We start from the raw sequence: 16,494 nt of genomic DNA, 5'->3' as shown, positions 1-16,494 counted from the left end.
AGATCAGGATATTCTGTGATTCCTTGTGGAGGATTAAAAATGGACTGGTTTATACTGGTTATGCAGAATTTCGTCCTTTAAATAAAAAAACCACAGTGTCTGCAATTCTGTTTTCTTCTGAAAAATGTCTTTTTGCACCAGTTTTTGGGGCACTGACTTCAGCCTCATCTCTAAGTATGTCGCCAGCTGCTTTTGAAGAAAGGTGCTGCTGAAGAGGAGTACGTGTTTGAGCAGACCTTGCACTTCCTCAGCTCCAAAATGGGAAGAGCCAGGAGGCCAGCAGGCTATTAATATTTTTGACTTGCCATGTTTGTCACAAGAACAGTGGAAGATGTAAGAAGCCACATGTTTCTTGCAGAGAAAATATGAGGGATATGAAAACCTGCTCCAAGGATTTGTTCTCTGACCTTCCATTGGGATCTTGTCCCAGCCCTCTTCTGATGGCTGGCTTATTATTTATCATATTATTTATGATATTATCTGCTTCATTTGGGGGCTGCCACTGCAGCTGGCACCTCACTGTGCATGCTCCGTAACAGAAAGTGGGCAGCCACTCCTGGAGAATCCTCTTTTCTGATGGAGTTAGAAGTGCCTCTTACTCTGCCAGCTTGCTGAGCATGCTGATTGATCCTTGTTTAGCCTCTTTTCTACCAAATATATCATTTGGGGAAGGGGATTTTCTTGATGACCTCAAAGAAAATGCCAAGGGGAGACAGCAAGAAACTATGAGGCAGTAGTCAACTTGGCAAAAGAAAGCAGGACATATGGACAGGAAAAGGTATTTTAGTGTCTGATGTGCTTATTTTGTTTGTACAGTACTATTGTAATCCTCAAACTTCTATTTTTTAGAACTGGCTGTCATGCCAGGGGGGAAGGAACAGATGTTCCCGTTTGTCTTGTGATGTGGCTCAAAATCATTTACATTTTCTGGCCTAAAATGACACGACATGTCATTTGCCACTTTTTGTATCTCCTTTGGAGTGAGTGACAGATTTCTGTTGAATTACCAGTGTAATAGAAAAGCGAGGATTGTGAGGACAGCTTTCACCTAAAGGAAATGCAATCACTGATTGCCACAGCAGCGGGAAGAGAAGGATGGCAGATACTGTAGAAGCCATCCAGTGGAAAAGACATTTTTATTATAAATAATGTCATGGGAAAGACTCAAGGAAAATGTACAGGCTCTGGCTTTTCTGCCCGGGGGAAAGGAGAGCCAGGGGTGAATAAAAATATGGTGGATAATTTGTCTCACTGCTCTTGTAAAATATATTTCCAGCTCTTTGCCTTGAGGATGTGCTCCTTAAAGCCTTTCCATTTGCTCCGCACCCAGTTCCAGTGGTGAGCAATAACTGCAAAAAGACTCTTCATCAGTCAAAGACGCTCAGACACTCATTAGAAGGGTTTTTAAAGTGGAAAAACCTGTTTGTCAAAGATTTTGGGATTAGTCACTTCTCCACTCTATAGTTTGCTTTCTTGTCAGTGTATTCATGTTCTGCTTCCTCCCTTTCTCACAAGATAAATAGATACTCCAGGCCAAGCATTATTTTGCAAGTCATTTACTTGATCATCACTTTTCCAGTCTTAATTTTTAGCATTTCCTTTTCTCTATTTCTGCCAAAGTCACTTGCCAGGCACAACACGTACTGTCAATACACTGATCAAGATGAATTTTTATGTCATGATCCAGTCAGTCTATTGGTTTGGGTCAGAGTGCTAGAGGTGAAGTTTCTGCTTAAAGTCTTCTACATTTTTCTTTCTAAAGGAACAAAATGAAGTGAAAGCATGTTGAGAATCCTGAGTAATTATGTTCTATCAGACCAGTTCTAAACAGGGAGTGTCCAGTGAAATAATACATTTAGGATTGAGAAAATGTGGTTTATCTGATAATCTGCTCAACTAGGTGGTCATTTAAACTTTCTCTCATAGTTAAAGTTTTCTCTGGGTGACTTAAGCAAGAGATGTAGTTCCTTGGCAATAAATATGAATGAACCCTTGAAATACCTGGTTTTAGTCAAGTAAGTTGTGGGCATAGTCCTAATAATGGATGTAGAAACAAGTATCACGTGGAAATGGAGTTTTAAATTTTGAATGCAGTAAGGTAATGGCTGGAATTAATTTCAGTGGTGTATCAGTAGTCACATTTATTCCTGACCTGCTTTTTCTGGTTGTAAGGTTCTTTCTGCATAGAGTGATACATGTTACACTTGACCATGACTGAATCCTTGAAGCTTTGGTGCTGCTCATTTTACAGTGATGCAATAATCTCTCCTGGTCTGACCTATTGGTAAAGATTTTTCCAGAGCTGCTGCACTGCTGTGTTACAGGGTTGTCTTTATTTATTAATTGCCTGCTGCATAGCTTGATGGCATCAAGCCTGTGTTTTAAGAGAAAAGGGGTGGAGGAGAGAAAACTTAGCTAACTTTCTATTTTGCATGTGGTCCTCTAATTATGTGTGGACAGGCAGAACAGTGACTTTGAAAAAAATACCTTTTGACTTCAGGTCAGGGAAAGAAAAACCCCACAGGTTTTGTCACTCCATTTTGATCATCCACATAACACAATTTTTTTACAGGTTAGAGCTCACTAATGTGCTAAGAAATCCCTAAGGCAAGTCATCCATTAAGGTTAGGATTTATACAGTTACCAGGAGGGCAGCAAGCCCAAGTCCTTGCTGATGGCCATCAGCCACACCCTGCCCACCTCTCCTCTCTCAGGTGAGGAGTGTCAAGTTCCTGCTCCTTCTCCTCTCCTCCTGAGAGCTGCTCTGTGCAGGGCCAGCCTTGGAAATAATTCTCCACTAGTCCCATCTGCTGGATGCCAGGCAGAATTGCCTGCTGGAAAGGGAAAAAAGCATCGTACCTCAGCCTTTAAATATCAGCTGGGTGCAGTGTGCCACCAGATGTACATCTGCCTGTGGAAAATATGTGCTCTCTCTGTTTTCCTTCCATCCTCCTAATCACATTTGGAGCAGTGCTATTCCCATCACCAGGTTCCATGTGTTTAGCAAAAACAAGGTGGCGGACACAGGGAACTTTAGCTGTGTTGCTTTAGAGAAGCTGTCATCAGAAAACCCAGCACCCAGCAAAGATCACAGCAAAAAAATAATGTGCATCATTATCCAGACATTTCCAGGCCTGGGAATGAATTTCCCTTCTTGCAATGTATATGCTCAGCAATCAACTTTTCAAATACCTCGTTAGGGCTGGTGCTCAACTGTTCTTGCGGTGCTGCAGAGAAGGGAGCATGGCCGTGGCATCCAATCCCTCATGCAACTCTGCAGCCCCTCATGTTATTATGAAGCTAAAAGAGGCTTTTCCATCCCTCGAAACAGAGAATTCCTGATACATTTCTAGTTAGGGCAAGTAAAGTTTAAGAGACCCATAGATATTTTTCAGGGTGTTACCTATTCTCAGTAGTAATTTGCTGTTTGGTACCTGCCTTCCAAAAGGGAGCTGGGGAGTAGAAAATAGCTAATGAATGTGAAGTAGCGGAGAAAATTGGGAATGAACGTGAATGTAAAAAGGGGGGAAGTTCATTCAGTCCTAGCAATCTTACTTTGGTTTGATGTGCTCTCTTCATTACATTTTTATACTTTACATTAAGTGGCATTGTGACTTTTGCTTTAAAATTCAATTCTGTTGATTCTTGCCTTCCACAGGCATTGAAGTAAGTGGTGCAGGTCAGAAACACAGTCACATCAAGGATCCTGTTGAAATGTTACAGGAAGAAAATAATCCCAAGAAAAATACATAGAAGTTCAATCAACAATTTCATTTATTGCAGACGGTGTTTAGGGAAACATCCCTTTATTTGGTGTTGTTATTTCCAGTGGGTCTATTGAGAGAAAATCTATAAACCTCATCTTGAGATAGAAACATGTGACTGGTTTAAATGGAACTGATCCTGTGGCAGTTTTTTTCAGCTTACCTTTACATCTCTCCTTTTTTTATCACTGCTCTCTACTGTAAATTAGCAGTTTGTGCTAAATTGGTTACAATTAATATTGCACCGCTCCAGTTACCAATAAAAAGATGTATCATAAATAATTTTTATGTGTTTTTCTCGATAGGTGGTGATGGTGCAGTGGATAAGCAAAACACTGATGATGAAAGTAAGACCCAGAGCCAAGAAGCAGGTTTGTGCCCAGCTCCTTAAAGGCCTGTCTTAGGTTTTATCCACTTTGGGGAACAACAACCTTAATCAGTGCGTTTGAAGGGGAATGTTTGTACCTTTTCACCAGATTAGCCCTGGTGCAGACCCCTCTCCAGCTTACCAACTCTAAATTCTCCCTTTAAGGTGCCTAATCTAACTGATCCTCTCACAAGGAATAAATATTTTTTTTGCCCTCTGCATAGAATCAGAATGAGGGAAAGAAATCTGGGGAAGGAGGAAGCAAGCAGCAGGCTCCTTCTGATGAAAATTCAACTCCTGAATATTTTAAAAGGCTATTTTCAAGTTCTAAAAAATTGTCTACACAAGTCACTGTGGCTATGAAGATTTAAATCCATAGAGAAAAATATTGTGTATGCTGTGAGTGAATGTCAGAGTTCACAAGTGGTGGATTTTGCAGGTGACGTGCTTATAAATTATTGTGAGTTCAATATGTTGGAATACAGTGTCACTCCATGCTCACAGGAGATTTTTTTTTTCTGCTTATGGTTGTATTTTTCATGCTGCACAACTCTGTTCCTTGCAAGACATGGCTATGAATTGACAGAATGAATTAGCTGCCAAAAGGCCTGAAGTGGCAATCAAAATGTCTATTATTCCCTTATTTCTTAAGTATTTCTTTAACTGTAGCATTACATGTAGCACACTGCTTTTCTCATTTGGTTAGGAATTTTTTCCCATTGTAGTGCAGAATGTTCCTTAAACATATTTAAACCAGAGAGAGTAAAAAAACCTCTTCTGTATCTCCTAATGTGGGGCAGGCAGAAGCAAACAGTATTACAGAATAAAATAGATACCCGTGGACCTCAGCAAACTTAATCCTCCCCAAGATAATGCATGGTGGTGGTTTGTAAGTGTGGGAGGGCAACCACATAACCTTCCCTGGTTTTTTGCACTTCCATCCTAGTTGTATTTTCAAAAGGCCAAGGGGACTAGGGAGAAGAATGAGTTATTCCATGTGAATTGCGATTCTGTTTTGAATCTCTGACTAGACTGGAGCATATCTTTTCCCAAGCAATTTTGAGCTTTTAGCTTGACCAAGTACTGCTTGACTGCTAGCTCACCTAAGAGCTAATACTGCCCGGAGCTCCTGGCTCCAGTTTCAGAGGTTTCTCTTAAACCTGGTTGTAGCATCTGCAGATGCCCAATGCAGCCCACGGTGCTTGTCAGTGATAGTGCCTCTGATGGGGGTGAGTATTTCAGTTTGATTGAATAAAATCCTCTTTTTTCCCCAAGAGAATTAAGGAATGTTTACCTCTTGAAACTACTACTTTGCTACTGTAGGTGTTTTAAATGCACTGTGCTTTTCCCAAAACTCCTTGTTATGACTTGTTGCAGTATGAGCTGTCAAAGCTGTTTTATCAGAGCCCTGATACACATTCTTTTGCTATCTTGTTTTGGTACTCATGTTTCATTATTCCCGTGAAGAGTGTCAAAGAAAAGATCCAGGCATTTGAGGTCCCAGATCCAGAAAATGTCATGCTTTAGGAACGTGGTTTAGGTACATGCCTAAACATAATGTCATTCCCACTCATAGCCCAGTAGTCACCTCCTTGGCCATGGGCAGATGGTGTTGGAGGAAAAAATTATTTGGCTTAGCAACCTTCCCTCCTGGTTTACGTAGTGACAGGAACAAAGAGGGACACAATTACCTCAAGTTAATTAAATCCACTTAATGACTCTCTGCTGCTTTCTGCTCTATGCATTGTGGAGACAAAGCATCACCAGGAATTTTGAGGTTGTTGCTTTTGCACCCTGTCTTGGCAGTAGAAAATGACCTGATTTTCCAAGGTACACAGTTGTATGCCTAGAAGATTTCTAAGCACTACAAGTGACCCCTGTTAGGAGCAATCCCATCAAATGTTAAAGTTATTTGTATTATCTAAACCAAAAGCCATAAACTTCCTCTGAATGTGACAAATCATATAACTTTGAGACTGTGAAAGAAAATGTAGAATAAAAAAAATTAATATTCTCTTCTTACCTGGTCCATTACATAAACATTTGTATATTCTCAGAATAGTGAAAAATATCATGATATTATAGAGAAAAGTATATATTATAAAGGATACTACTGGAAAAAAAAGCAGTAATAGTCTGAAAAGACAGAAAATTTTCAACTGCGTGGGGTTATTTTAAAGTCTGGCCTCCAGTCTGTCTTCAATGAGCTTCACAGTTAACACATGGAAAAACAACATGGCAGGTGGTTCTGCGCTCTTGTTTCGATCTAGTTAAAAGTACTAGATGGCTGTATAAGGGAAAAAAATGTCAGAATCATCAATGACAAGTCTTTTGAAAGAAACGAAAGTCTAGAAATTAAAACGAAAGCTTATAAAGATTTTAGAACTATAAAAACAAGCAAGAAAAATCAACAGTGAAACTGAAAATGTTTTATTAATTTCAGGTACCAGTTGAATCTATTAATTACAATAGCTTAGCCTGTGTGCTCTACTATGAAAGAAACTCCACACTGCAGACTTTTAGCAACTTTTTAATTTCAGGCCTGATTCATGAAAGTTTCTATTTTCAGGAAAGCATTTGCATCTAGTCATTTGGATTCCAGTGGGATTCATGGACATGATTCAAGTTAGGAATGACTTAATTGTTTTTTTCTCAAAATATATGGATTAAATTAAAAAAAGAAATCTCAGAGCAAATAGAATACCAGCCTACCCATGAAACCAATAGCTGTTCCTCTCTCTATATTATGAGAAATGGAAATACAGATTTGATCTGGCTGTATTGGAATGTTAGTTTACATCTTGCTTAGGGAAGACAATCAGACCAGTAATTGCCAGTGAATGGATGGAAGCCACGAATTTAAATGTAAATGAAATTCAGGTCCAATATCTTGTCTCAATAACGCATGACGCTTTTTTTTTTTTCAGTAAAGAGGTTCATCAGATTTCTGTTTAATTAATAACTTCTCTTTCATTTCCTTTGCTCTTATAGGTGAAACAAAACCTTCAGCTGTAGCCAGCCTGTCATCAGAAGACCTTGAGCTGAGTGAGAATAAAGGTAGAGATTGGAAATTGTGTTTTGAAATATCCCATCCCAAGAGGACATTTCATTAAACTGTTATTTCCTTTGTCTGGAAATAGCCAAAAATCACAGTTAAGCAATACAAAAATAGGTCAGTGCTTGGATTTTCATTTACAAAAGTCTTGGTAATGTAGTTAAGCATGCACATCTATCTCAGCAATATCAGCTCCCTGTTCAATGCTCTCCTGAGGCAGGAAAAGAAAAACACAATAGCTATAAACACATCAGGAGGAGATGAAGTTATAATAGAGAGGTAGATAGTAATGTTTATCTTGTGCAGACTGTGCTGGGCACTCAGATCATTTAGTTTGTAATAAATATTTAAAAGTGTCACAGGGCCAAATGACAGGGAGTTTAGGAAACAAGAAAGATTATCTAATTTAAATGTTTCAAGCTGAGATTTTTCCTGTGGAGTTGTTGGTTTTCCAGCAGATAGGAACCAGTGCACAGCTGTATTGTTTTTGATATTCCTGTAATAATCAGGCTATTAATTGCTTGTGCTGGTCTACATTTTTTAGCATTTTTGTGGGGGTACATCAGGAAAAAGTCCAGGTGATATACAAAATGTTTGTTAGCAGTAATCCAAAACAGGAGTTATGCTACCTATAAGAAATACAATCTGTCATTATAGCCTTCAAGAGAGACTAAAAGAAAATTTTCATGCATTTTTCTGAGATAACATGATTATTAACATCCATTAACTTATTAATTTTAAAAGATCTAATGTTTAATGCAGCATCGCTACTTGACTCTCTTGTCATTTTTCTAGATAAGTGTGACAGGGTGTGAGATCCTGCCCTTTTGTTCCAAAGCCACATGCTGGACAGCCCACATACTTACCTGATTATGAGTTCAAAGCCTTGTGCAGGTTGATTTAAGTGCTCTTTTAACAGATTGATTGATCCTGCAAAGGAAGAAAAGAACCACAGATCTTTGCTGGAGCACTGCCTGTTGCTGTTGATACATCAGAAATTGAAGTTGTGGCAAGGGTAGTGGAAGGCAGAAATAGTGATGGATTCAATCCCAGCGTGGTTGGTGATTGCCTGTCATTAATTTCTCTAGTTTTGATGACGTTTGGCCTGTTTGTGTATTCTATGTCTCAAAGACTCCCCATTTTGTGTGTTTCACAATGTGAGGGTCGCAGTGAGGCTTTGGGTTTGGATTTCCCTTTTCTGTCTGCAGTCAGCTGACAATCCCAACAAATTGGTATTGCTCTGAGTGCTTGTTCCTAGCTAAGAAGATGACTGTCTTATGATCTGCTTCCCAGTGCGTAAGCCCTCCAGGTTTTTACACTGTTGCATTAGAAGTCTCTTCTTAGGAAAGAAACCATCTTTGTGTGATAAGTCTCACTTTTCACATAATATATTCAGGGTATATATAGTGTTCTCCCCTCATCTCATTAGAGGCTGGCAGAAGAGAGAATGCTCTGAGAGATCCAAAGTGCGTTATCTCTTTGATGTCCTCCCTCTCCTCATAAGAAAGATGGGAAGCATCTGGTAGGGAAGAAGGAGCGAGACAAACTCTCCTCCATAGATTTCGTTTGTCAAACTGTGCAAGTTTATTTAAAAAAAAAAAAAAAAAAGAAAAAAAAAAGTAAAAGAAAAAAGAAAGAAAGAAAAGCTAAGACCATGTTTTTATATTTGTTTGCTAGTTTTTTTGATGGAAACAAGAATTTTGGACAGCAAAACCACCATGGACTAGGCCATGGGTTTAATCCTTATTTCCATTTGTAGACTTTCAACTTTGCAGATTTTAACTGTGAGAGTGCTGAGGCAGAGGTTGGCCAGAGAAGCTGTGGATGCCCCATCCCTGGAAGCGTTCAAGGAGAGGGTTCTTTAAAGTAAATACTACTGTTATTTAAAAAGTGCTATTTTTCTTTTTTGAGAAACAGTACTTTTACAAAATCCTGGCATTTCTGAAAACACCTGATGCTCCCAAAATAAGTTCCAGCTTTCAAATTGTTTACCCACTGAGTTAACATGGCTGAAACCTCCAGGTTCTGGAACCTACTCATTTCTCAAGTTTGTCTTCAACTAAATAAACAGAACACAAAGCATTTAGAGAAATTATGTATTCCCAGTCCTTCCACCTAATTACTGTAAAATAATTATGGCAAATAAGTCTAGCTGCACATTCCCAAAATGCATAGTTTAAACCACTCAGAATGGGAGGTTTCCTGCTATGAAAATTTAGATCTCTAAAGTGTCAGATCACTTCTGAGTACACAAAAACAAGTATTTTGAGTCCAGTTAAGAGTTGACTAGCAATTTTTCTTCTTTTTTTTCCTCCTCATATTTCTGGGATTAGAATACAGCAAACACATTGACATAGTTATTTACTGCTCTAAAAATGTGGTGATATTCGAAACAGGACACATCTGTCTTGGCTACTATGAAGATCTAGTATTTTTCCTGAAAGTGAGTCCTTTTTATCATTTTTTTAAAGGAAAAGGGAGAGGATGGGAGAATGAAAGGGATTTTCATGATAAGAGTGGGGGACGGTGCAAGAATTACCTTTTGGGGCTTCAGTTGAAATGAAAACCTCCTGTGAGACCACAAATCTCACATTAATTTAAAAGTATATGTCTTCCTTTACCATAGGAGAGATACTGTCCAGGAAAAAAAGGCCCACACAAACCCAGTTTGCACATGGCCTTTGAGAAAACTGAATTTTTTGAGTGTTCATCTGTCTACAGGAAAAAAAAAATAGAGGGGGGGAAGAACAGTCATATTTCAAGAATATCAGGATTTTCAATGCAACACTGTAGAGGTATCCTCTTATTCCAGTCTGTGCCAAGTTTCTCTTCCCACTGTCTGCAAAGGTCTGTTGCAATTTTACCCTTAGAAACTTGCATGCTTAGCTGTGATCTCTTGGGGGAGAGCTGACACCTCCGAGGCAGCACCTTTGCATGTGCCTCATTACTGTGCATATGGAAGTAGATCCTTTATACAGGGCGTGTTTCAAGCGAGAGAAGCTTCTTTCTATGGAGTGTAAGGGCAGAACGAAGTGATTAAAGCCATTAATGCTTATACAGCAGATAAAGGGCGTATCAGGCAGGCTGCACTCAGTCTGGTATGTCTGTCTGCACAGGATTGTGCTGGGGCTACAACTTAATTTTAAATTGACCATGTAAAGATTGGATTGAACCTGTGTTTATGTTTTGTCAAAGAGAATGTGTGTACATGCCCGTGTGTGTGTGACAGAGAGTGTTCTGCATCTTCATCTCAGTTGCCTCTTCTACCAATTACTATTTAACCCAATTTTATGATTAGACTTGCTGGCAGGAAAATGTAAAAAGGAACTGGGTTGAGTACAGGTGAAGCATAACTCCCTACTATGCAAAGTTTCTGTGCACAATACATTGATTGTAATTCATTAGCACTTACTAAGAACTGAATTTTCATTTGAAGGTCAACTAAATTAAATCATATACTATTAATTTTAAAAATAAAATAGGGATTGATTAATTATTTCTAGGTGTTCACCAAAGTCTGGGCTTATGTGGGAGTGCCATTGAAAGCAAGTCACTTTTTTTCTGCATTCTCTGAAATGGAGTCAGGTTCAGTTGGCCGGAGGGTTTGTGTTTTCAGAAACATGGAATTAGGTACATGGCTTGACTAGGGGTTAGCCCTAAAAATTCTCTTTGAGCAACCCAGAAGCCAGTAAGTCTCCTGCCTGTAAAATGTAAAGGGTATAAATTCCTCTTTGGCCAGCTGCAGCTCTCAGTATGGAAAAATCTCGATGTCCTAAAGACATAAAAGATTGAGAAGGGATAAACTGAAAGACAGAGCATTTCAAATGCAGAGGAGCTGTGCAAATCGACATAAATTAGTCGTTGGTAAGCACATGAAAAAGATTGACTGTGAAAGGCCAATATGTTCAGAAAGAGGTGTTTAAAGTCAGCTCTTAGATATATATTAAGACATCTAAATGACTGACCTGATTTTGAGAAGTGCTGAGCATTCAGCAGCTACCAGTGAAACCTTTTTACTTCACCCTTGGGCTATGATTAGACCTAAAATTTCAGCCTGGAAAATTTCAATTATAGGTAACTGAAAAAGAACCTTTTTTAATGGAAGAGTTTCAACATCCTCAGCCATACCTGTGGCTTTGCATGCCTACTCAAGTGATAACATTTTTCTGTGCCTTGGTTAGAGGGATTCCTGTGAAAGCAAACTGGCTAACACAAGCTAATCTGTCGGGTTTGGGGTTTTTAACCAGGGATGTCAGCATCAGCATCCAACCAGCCACTTATTCTCTTAACAACTTCCACAGGGTTCACTTTGAGCTGTTTGTAATGTGGGTTATTCACTTCTTCACATTTAATCTGACCTGAGCTGTGCATCCAGATGGGGTCTAGCCCCTGAACTACTCCAGAGGTATTTCTGCTTGACCCTTCACCAGTACTGGCATCTGCAACAGTGAACACTAATCCACTTAGCTGGTTTATTTAAATCCTCCCTATTTTGGAGTATTAGCTGACCTGGAGCCATTCAGCTGCGCTCCCATCAGTCCAACATGAGATCCTGCTCTTTCATCTCCTCTCTCCAATCCTTTCCCCTGGACAGGCTCTAACCAAGGCAATCAGGTTTTTCCTCAGCTTTTTTCATTTCCCAGAGCCCTGTACAACAGGTCCTGCCCCTTATGTCAGGAGAAGGTTGCCCACAGTTTTTAAACAAGCTGCGCCTGGAGTTTTTCAGGTGGACAGAAGGTGAGATGCCCTTCTGTCATCTTGAAGCTGTGGGAGAGGTTCTCAGTGGATCCCAGCTGCCGAGATGAACTGTGTGGTCTATTACCTGAAAACTTGATAAAATATCTCTACAAGCTGTTGCACCTAAAAAGGTCTCGTTTGCCAAGCATTTTCAACTTTGGCTCCAATAAATCTAATCTGTTATAAAGATAGATTAAAATGAAATCTTGGTGGATATAAAAATAACATTTTAAAGCCAAAGTTCAAGAATCTCTTCCTAACTTCTCATAAATCACCATGTTATAGTACTTCATTTTAACATATTTTCCTCAGTTTATGAGGCAAAAGAATACCCTAATCATGTGGCAGCCTCCATGCACACCATTACTTGTAATTTTAGATGTCTGCTTGATTTCTTCCACTCTGCAAATATTCCAGTCATTTATCACGGTATCATGCTTAAAAAATAAAATGTACTGAACCTGTTTCTTTCCTAATGACCAGCATTTTCCCTCTTTGATCTTCTTACAGCTCCCAAAAACATGCTGATTTATCTATGCTGTGTACAGGACCCAGGTATTTTGCACATTAGAAACTACTCAGTAAATAAACCATACAGAGAGTAGCTGGGGAAGTGAATTTTAAACGATCATTAAAACCACTTAATTCAGTTCTTACCATCTCCCCTCTTCCTTAGCTTTTGCAAAATTCTGTTTGAGCAGAATTGCCTTACACAGTCAAAAGGAAAAATGAATGGTATGGAAAAGCATGGGGATTTATGCAGGATTTAAACAAAACAGTGCCTGAACATTGGCAGGAAGGATAGGATTGATACTTTACTGCAAGCTACATGCTTTTCTTGGAGATGAATTCAACATACAGTTGATAGGAGCAGTGAATATACTTACAGAGTATTCTGATCAGTTTATTTAAAGCCTAAACCTTTTGTAAACAGGTTGTTAAAGACTGAGGCTAATTCCCAGGCGGATTCAAGCATGCAGTCCCTCGAGACACTTGTTTCAATGAAATGGAGGGTAGCAGAGAAAAGCACTCCTGACATGGACACTGCCACTCCAGCCAGCAGGAGTTGTTTTGGGACCGCTAAGGGATGCTCAGACTTCAACAAGCACTTAAATTCCTCATGTGCAGTAGATAAATGTGGCCTTTCTTTGGCTTATTTAAGCAATAAAATGTCCTGTTTGGTTCATTCATGTGTGGTGTTAGGAGCTCTCTGGTATCAGAAACACAGATTTTTTTTCATCCTGACCTGGGGGAAGAGTTAACTTTCACAGTCCCAGTTTGTACTTACCCAATGTAAGAAGTGCCCTGTGTGTATGTAATCAAAAAGTTAAGCAATACTGTGCTGTGAGAGAATATCCTGGCTTGGATTCTCTGGTGTAGGAGAAGACTAACACTGCTTTACACCAAAAAAAAAAAAAAAAAAAAAAAAAAAAGAAAAAAAGAAAAAAAAAAGAAATTGGGTGAATAAGAGGTGAACAAAGGCCTTAGGGATGGCCAGAGCTCTTGTAGACCCTGGAATCATCCAAGACTATAATACTGGGCTTAAGCACAGCTGCACAAGGCTCCAAAGGGCTAAGTGAGCACAGAAGATCAGCTGAGCCTGAGGAATGCCACTACCCTACTGAAAACAAGCACACAGAAAGTATTCCATCTTCGGCATTTTTACTGTTCACTGCCTTTGGTTTTACACTTTCACTTTTGCTTGGCACAGATTTGCTTCATGAATCTGGGTTTATCCCTTTGCTTTATTTTGTTCTTGTTAATCCTAAAAGTAAATCTGTCTTTGGACCTTTTGGCTCGAATATTTATTGCGGTATTTGGATTTGAAAAGAAGGAACCTTTGATATGGTCTTGACCTTAAGGATTTTGGAACTCAGAATCTGCATGGTAAAACCAATCAAGAGAGGTTCCTGCTGCTGAAATAAAACTGGGAGACTCTTACAGCTAGGCAGTAACTTCTGTCCATCATTATTTTCAGAGACACGCTTTGCAAGAAACAACTTGTAAAAATGTTATCACTGTGTATTGCCTGAGATAATTTGGAATGCCATGCAGTTAAATTGCTCCCTCAAACACTGGAGCAAGAGGACAACTGCTTATGATAAAAATGAAACCTTAACAGAGAATTACAGTGCCTTAAGAATAAAGCCCATGGGACAGACTGCCAGCTGTGCCAATAGGTGGGAATAGTGACAACATCCCTCCCTCTGTGATGCTGCACAACAAACTGCAGCATGATGGGGCACATCTGTCAGCCAACAGATTGGTTTTTGCATTAAATTGGAGTCATTCCTCATTCTGGGAAAAAAGATGACACCAGTGAACCGGGATTAAGGGCGCCGATCTGGGAATATGAGGTATTGTGCAATGGTTGCGGGACAAGAGAGTTCTAAGGGAATGATGGAGCAGAGCTTCTTGCTTCTCCCCCCCCCAGAGCAAGTCATACTATACTTCTCATCACTTTTGACTGCTTGAAGGACTTTGTTTGGGTCCTGGAATCATGGTACTCAAGGCAGAAAACTTCTGATTCCAGCTTTGCCAGTGCAGTTCCTTTTACAAGCACGCAGCTGTATCATACAGAAAAATATATTAATTTACGGTATGGAGTTACAGGTAGTAAAAATCTTGGCTTGTCTGAAATCCTGAGAGCTTTGTCAAAAACTTCAGCCAAGCTAGAATTTCCCTCAGCGTGTTTCAAGTTTGCTTGAAAAATTCCCTATAGAATTTTTTGCTATTCCCATTTATACCAAGAGATCCTTCAACTGGATTTTTGACTGGAAACTTGGAATTTGATAAAATTCTAATTTAGTTTTGCTTCAATTCAGGCTGATAAGGGTGATCCTTTGAACCTCATTGTACAATATGGTATGAAAAACTGGTACAGTGATCCACCTGAGAAGAATAAGTAGAAATTTAAAAAAAAAAAAAAAAAAACGGTGCAGCAAGTATAAAGTTTAGCAAATTGTGCATCAGTGAGTTATTCTACTTTCAGACTTGGGGTTTTATAACTTATTGTCATGCCATGAAAGAAGTAAGAAACTGTGCAGGTAATTAAATATTTGCCATGGGGGATTACTTGCAGTTAATTAAAGCCACACAATTTCAGCACATACGTTTCCTACAGATTATTAAATTTGGATCAGATATTAACAACCCAGCATTCTACTTATCCATCTGAGATTATTTTTGGACACTTTCAGGAACAGAGTTTTACAGGGGCATCCTTGGGTATGTATACTGTAAGATTTGCTCAGCTTGTTGTAGAGAGGGACCTTCCAGAATTTAAGCTGTAAAAACGCTGTCATAACACTGTCATAATAATAATTTATTATCACATGCTGTAGATCTTTTGGCACCGTCACTTTTTCCATTGAGCAGGATTTTAGAAAGCATCTCACATGGGAACACAAACTCTGATTATCTGTTTTGACCTGGAGTGGATTTATCCCTGTGGTTTGCACAATGTCCACTTAGATCAGCACTGGTTTTTAACGAGGCTCGAAGAGAGCTCTTTATCCAGTGAAATCTGTATGTGATGAGGATGAGCAAAACTAAATTGTGTGTCAGTGTTGCTGTATTACCTGCAAGCAGTGGAATTATGCATTATGTATTTCTCCCTCCCCATGCAAAAACTGTCTGTTGTCAGAAAATGCTGTTTGACACAACAAAATAATGCCCTGTGTTTATGAAGACCCCAGATAGCACAGCAATTGGGCTTTCTGCCAAAATTTAATTTAAATCTCACTGTGCCACTGGTTCCAAAGTATTGCTTTGGGCAGTTCATTTTGATAGTCTGCCCCAAAAAAGAAAAGCACTCTTGGCCACAGTAATGACCTTGGGAGTTCTGTCATCAAGTGACAGGAGGCTAGGATTTGCACAGGGATTTATAGGATTTAATGTTTCTGGAAAGATTTAAAGTTTGTGGAAATCCAACCATGAAAAACTGTTATTCTAAATAAATAATAAAACACTTTATTTATCAAGTAGGTGGTTTGTGCTATTCCTCATAGATTTGTGCCGCTCCACTCATTAGGAATAAAGTCCTTGGTTGTGCTGCTGATTATTCTTAGGCATCCTTCCTCGCCAGCTCCTGGTTTAAGGTTTGTACTACCAGCAAAAAAACTCCTCAGTAAGGGTGGGGATTCTAAAATCAATTTGAATAATTGAAACCCACAAATATACTTCTGTAGTTTATAAGGCTGTAGTTAAGCAGATAGAAAATCGGTCAGTGTATCAAAATGCCAAATATGAAGCTGGCACTGAAGACCTCCTCTGAATCCAGCAACTACTTTTCCAGCATGAAAACTGCTTCAGGATTTGTTTGCTTGCTTTTTTCCTCAGATTCCCCAAAAGACTCCAAAGGCACTCCGAAGGGTGATTCAGTGCATCCTGTGGTGTGTGAACAAGATCAAGCCAAAGGTAAAGTTTTGTATCAAAGTTTTTTAAGACACAGATAATGAACCAGTGTGAAACTTCAGTTCTTCCAGTGTCAGCATCCAGTGGGTTTCAGCCTGACTTCTGCCACCTTAAGGAAATGCCTTTGGCTGATAGATGTTGTGTCAGCCGGTTGT

General features: G+C 39.3%; 1 protein-coding gene across 6 annotated transcripts in view; it reads left to right on the top strand.

Moving 5' to 3' along the window:
- Nucleotides 1-16,494, top strand: part of MACROD2 (mono-ADP ribosylhydrolase 2) — an 866,072-nt gene that overhangs the window by 811,060 nt on the left and 38,518 nt on the right. For all 6 annotated transcript variants that reach the window (XM_066177797.1, XM_066177796.1, XM_066177795.1 and 3 more), the window contains exons 12-14: nt 4,070-4,135; nt 7,123-7,188; nt 16,265-16,342. In XM_066177797.1, the coding sequence (XP_066033894.1) occupies nt 4,070-4,135; nt 7,123-7,188; nt 16,265-16,342 (210 nt within the window). The remainder of the gene's footprint in view (nt 1-4,069; nt 4,136-7,122; nt 7,189-16,264; nt 16,343-16,494) is intronic.

Source organism: Chamaea fasciata, unplaced genomic scaffold (assembly GCF_029207755.1).
Source record: "Chamaea fasciata isolate MVZ Bird 193981 ecotype frontalis unplaced genomic scaffold, bChaFas1.0.hap1 SCAF_3, whole genome shotgun sequence".
NCBI lineage: Eukaryota > Metazoa > Chordata > Aves > Passeriformes > Sylviidae > Chamaea > Chamaea fasciata.
This window is presented reverse-complemented; position numbering and strand designations above follow the sequence as displayed.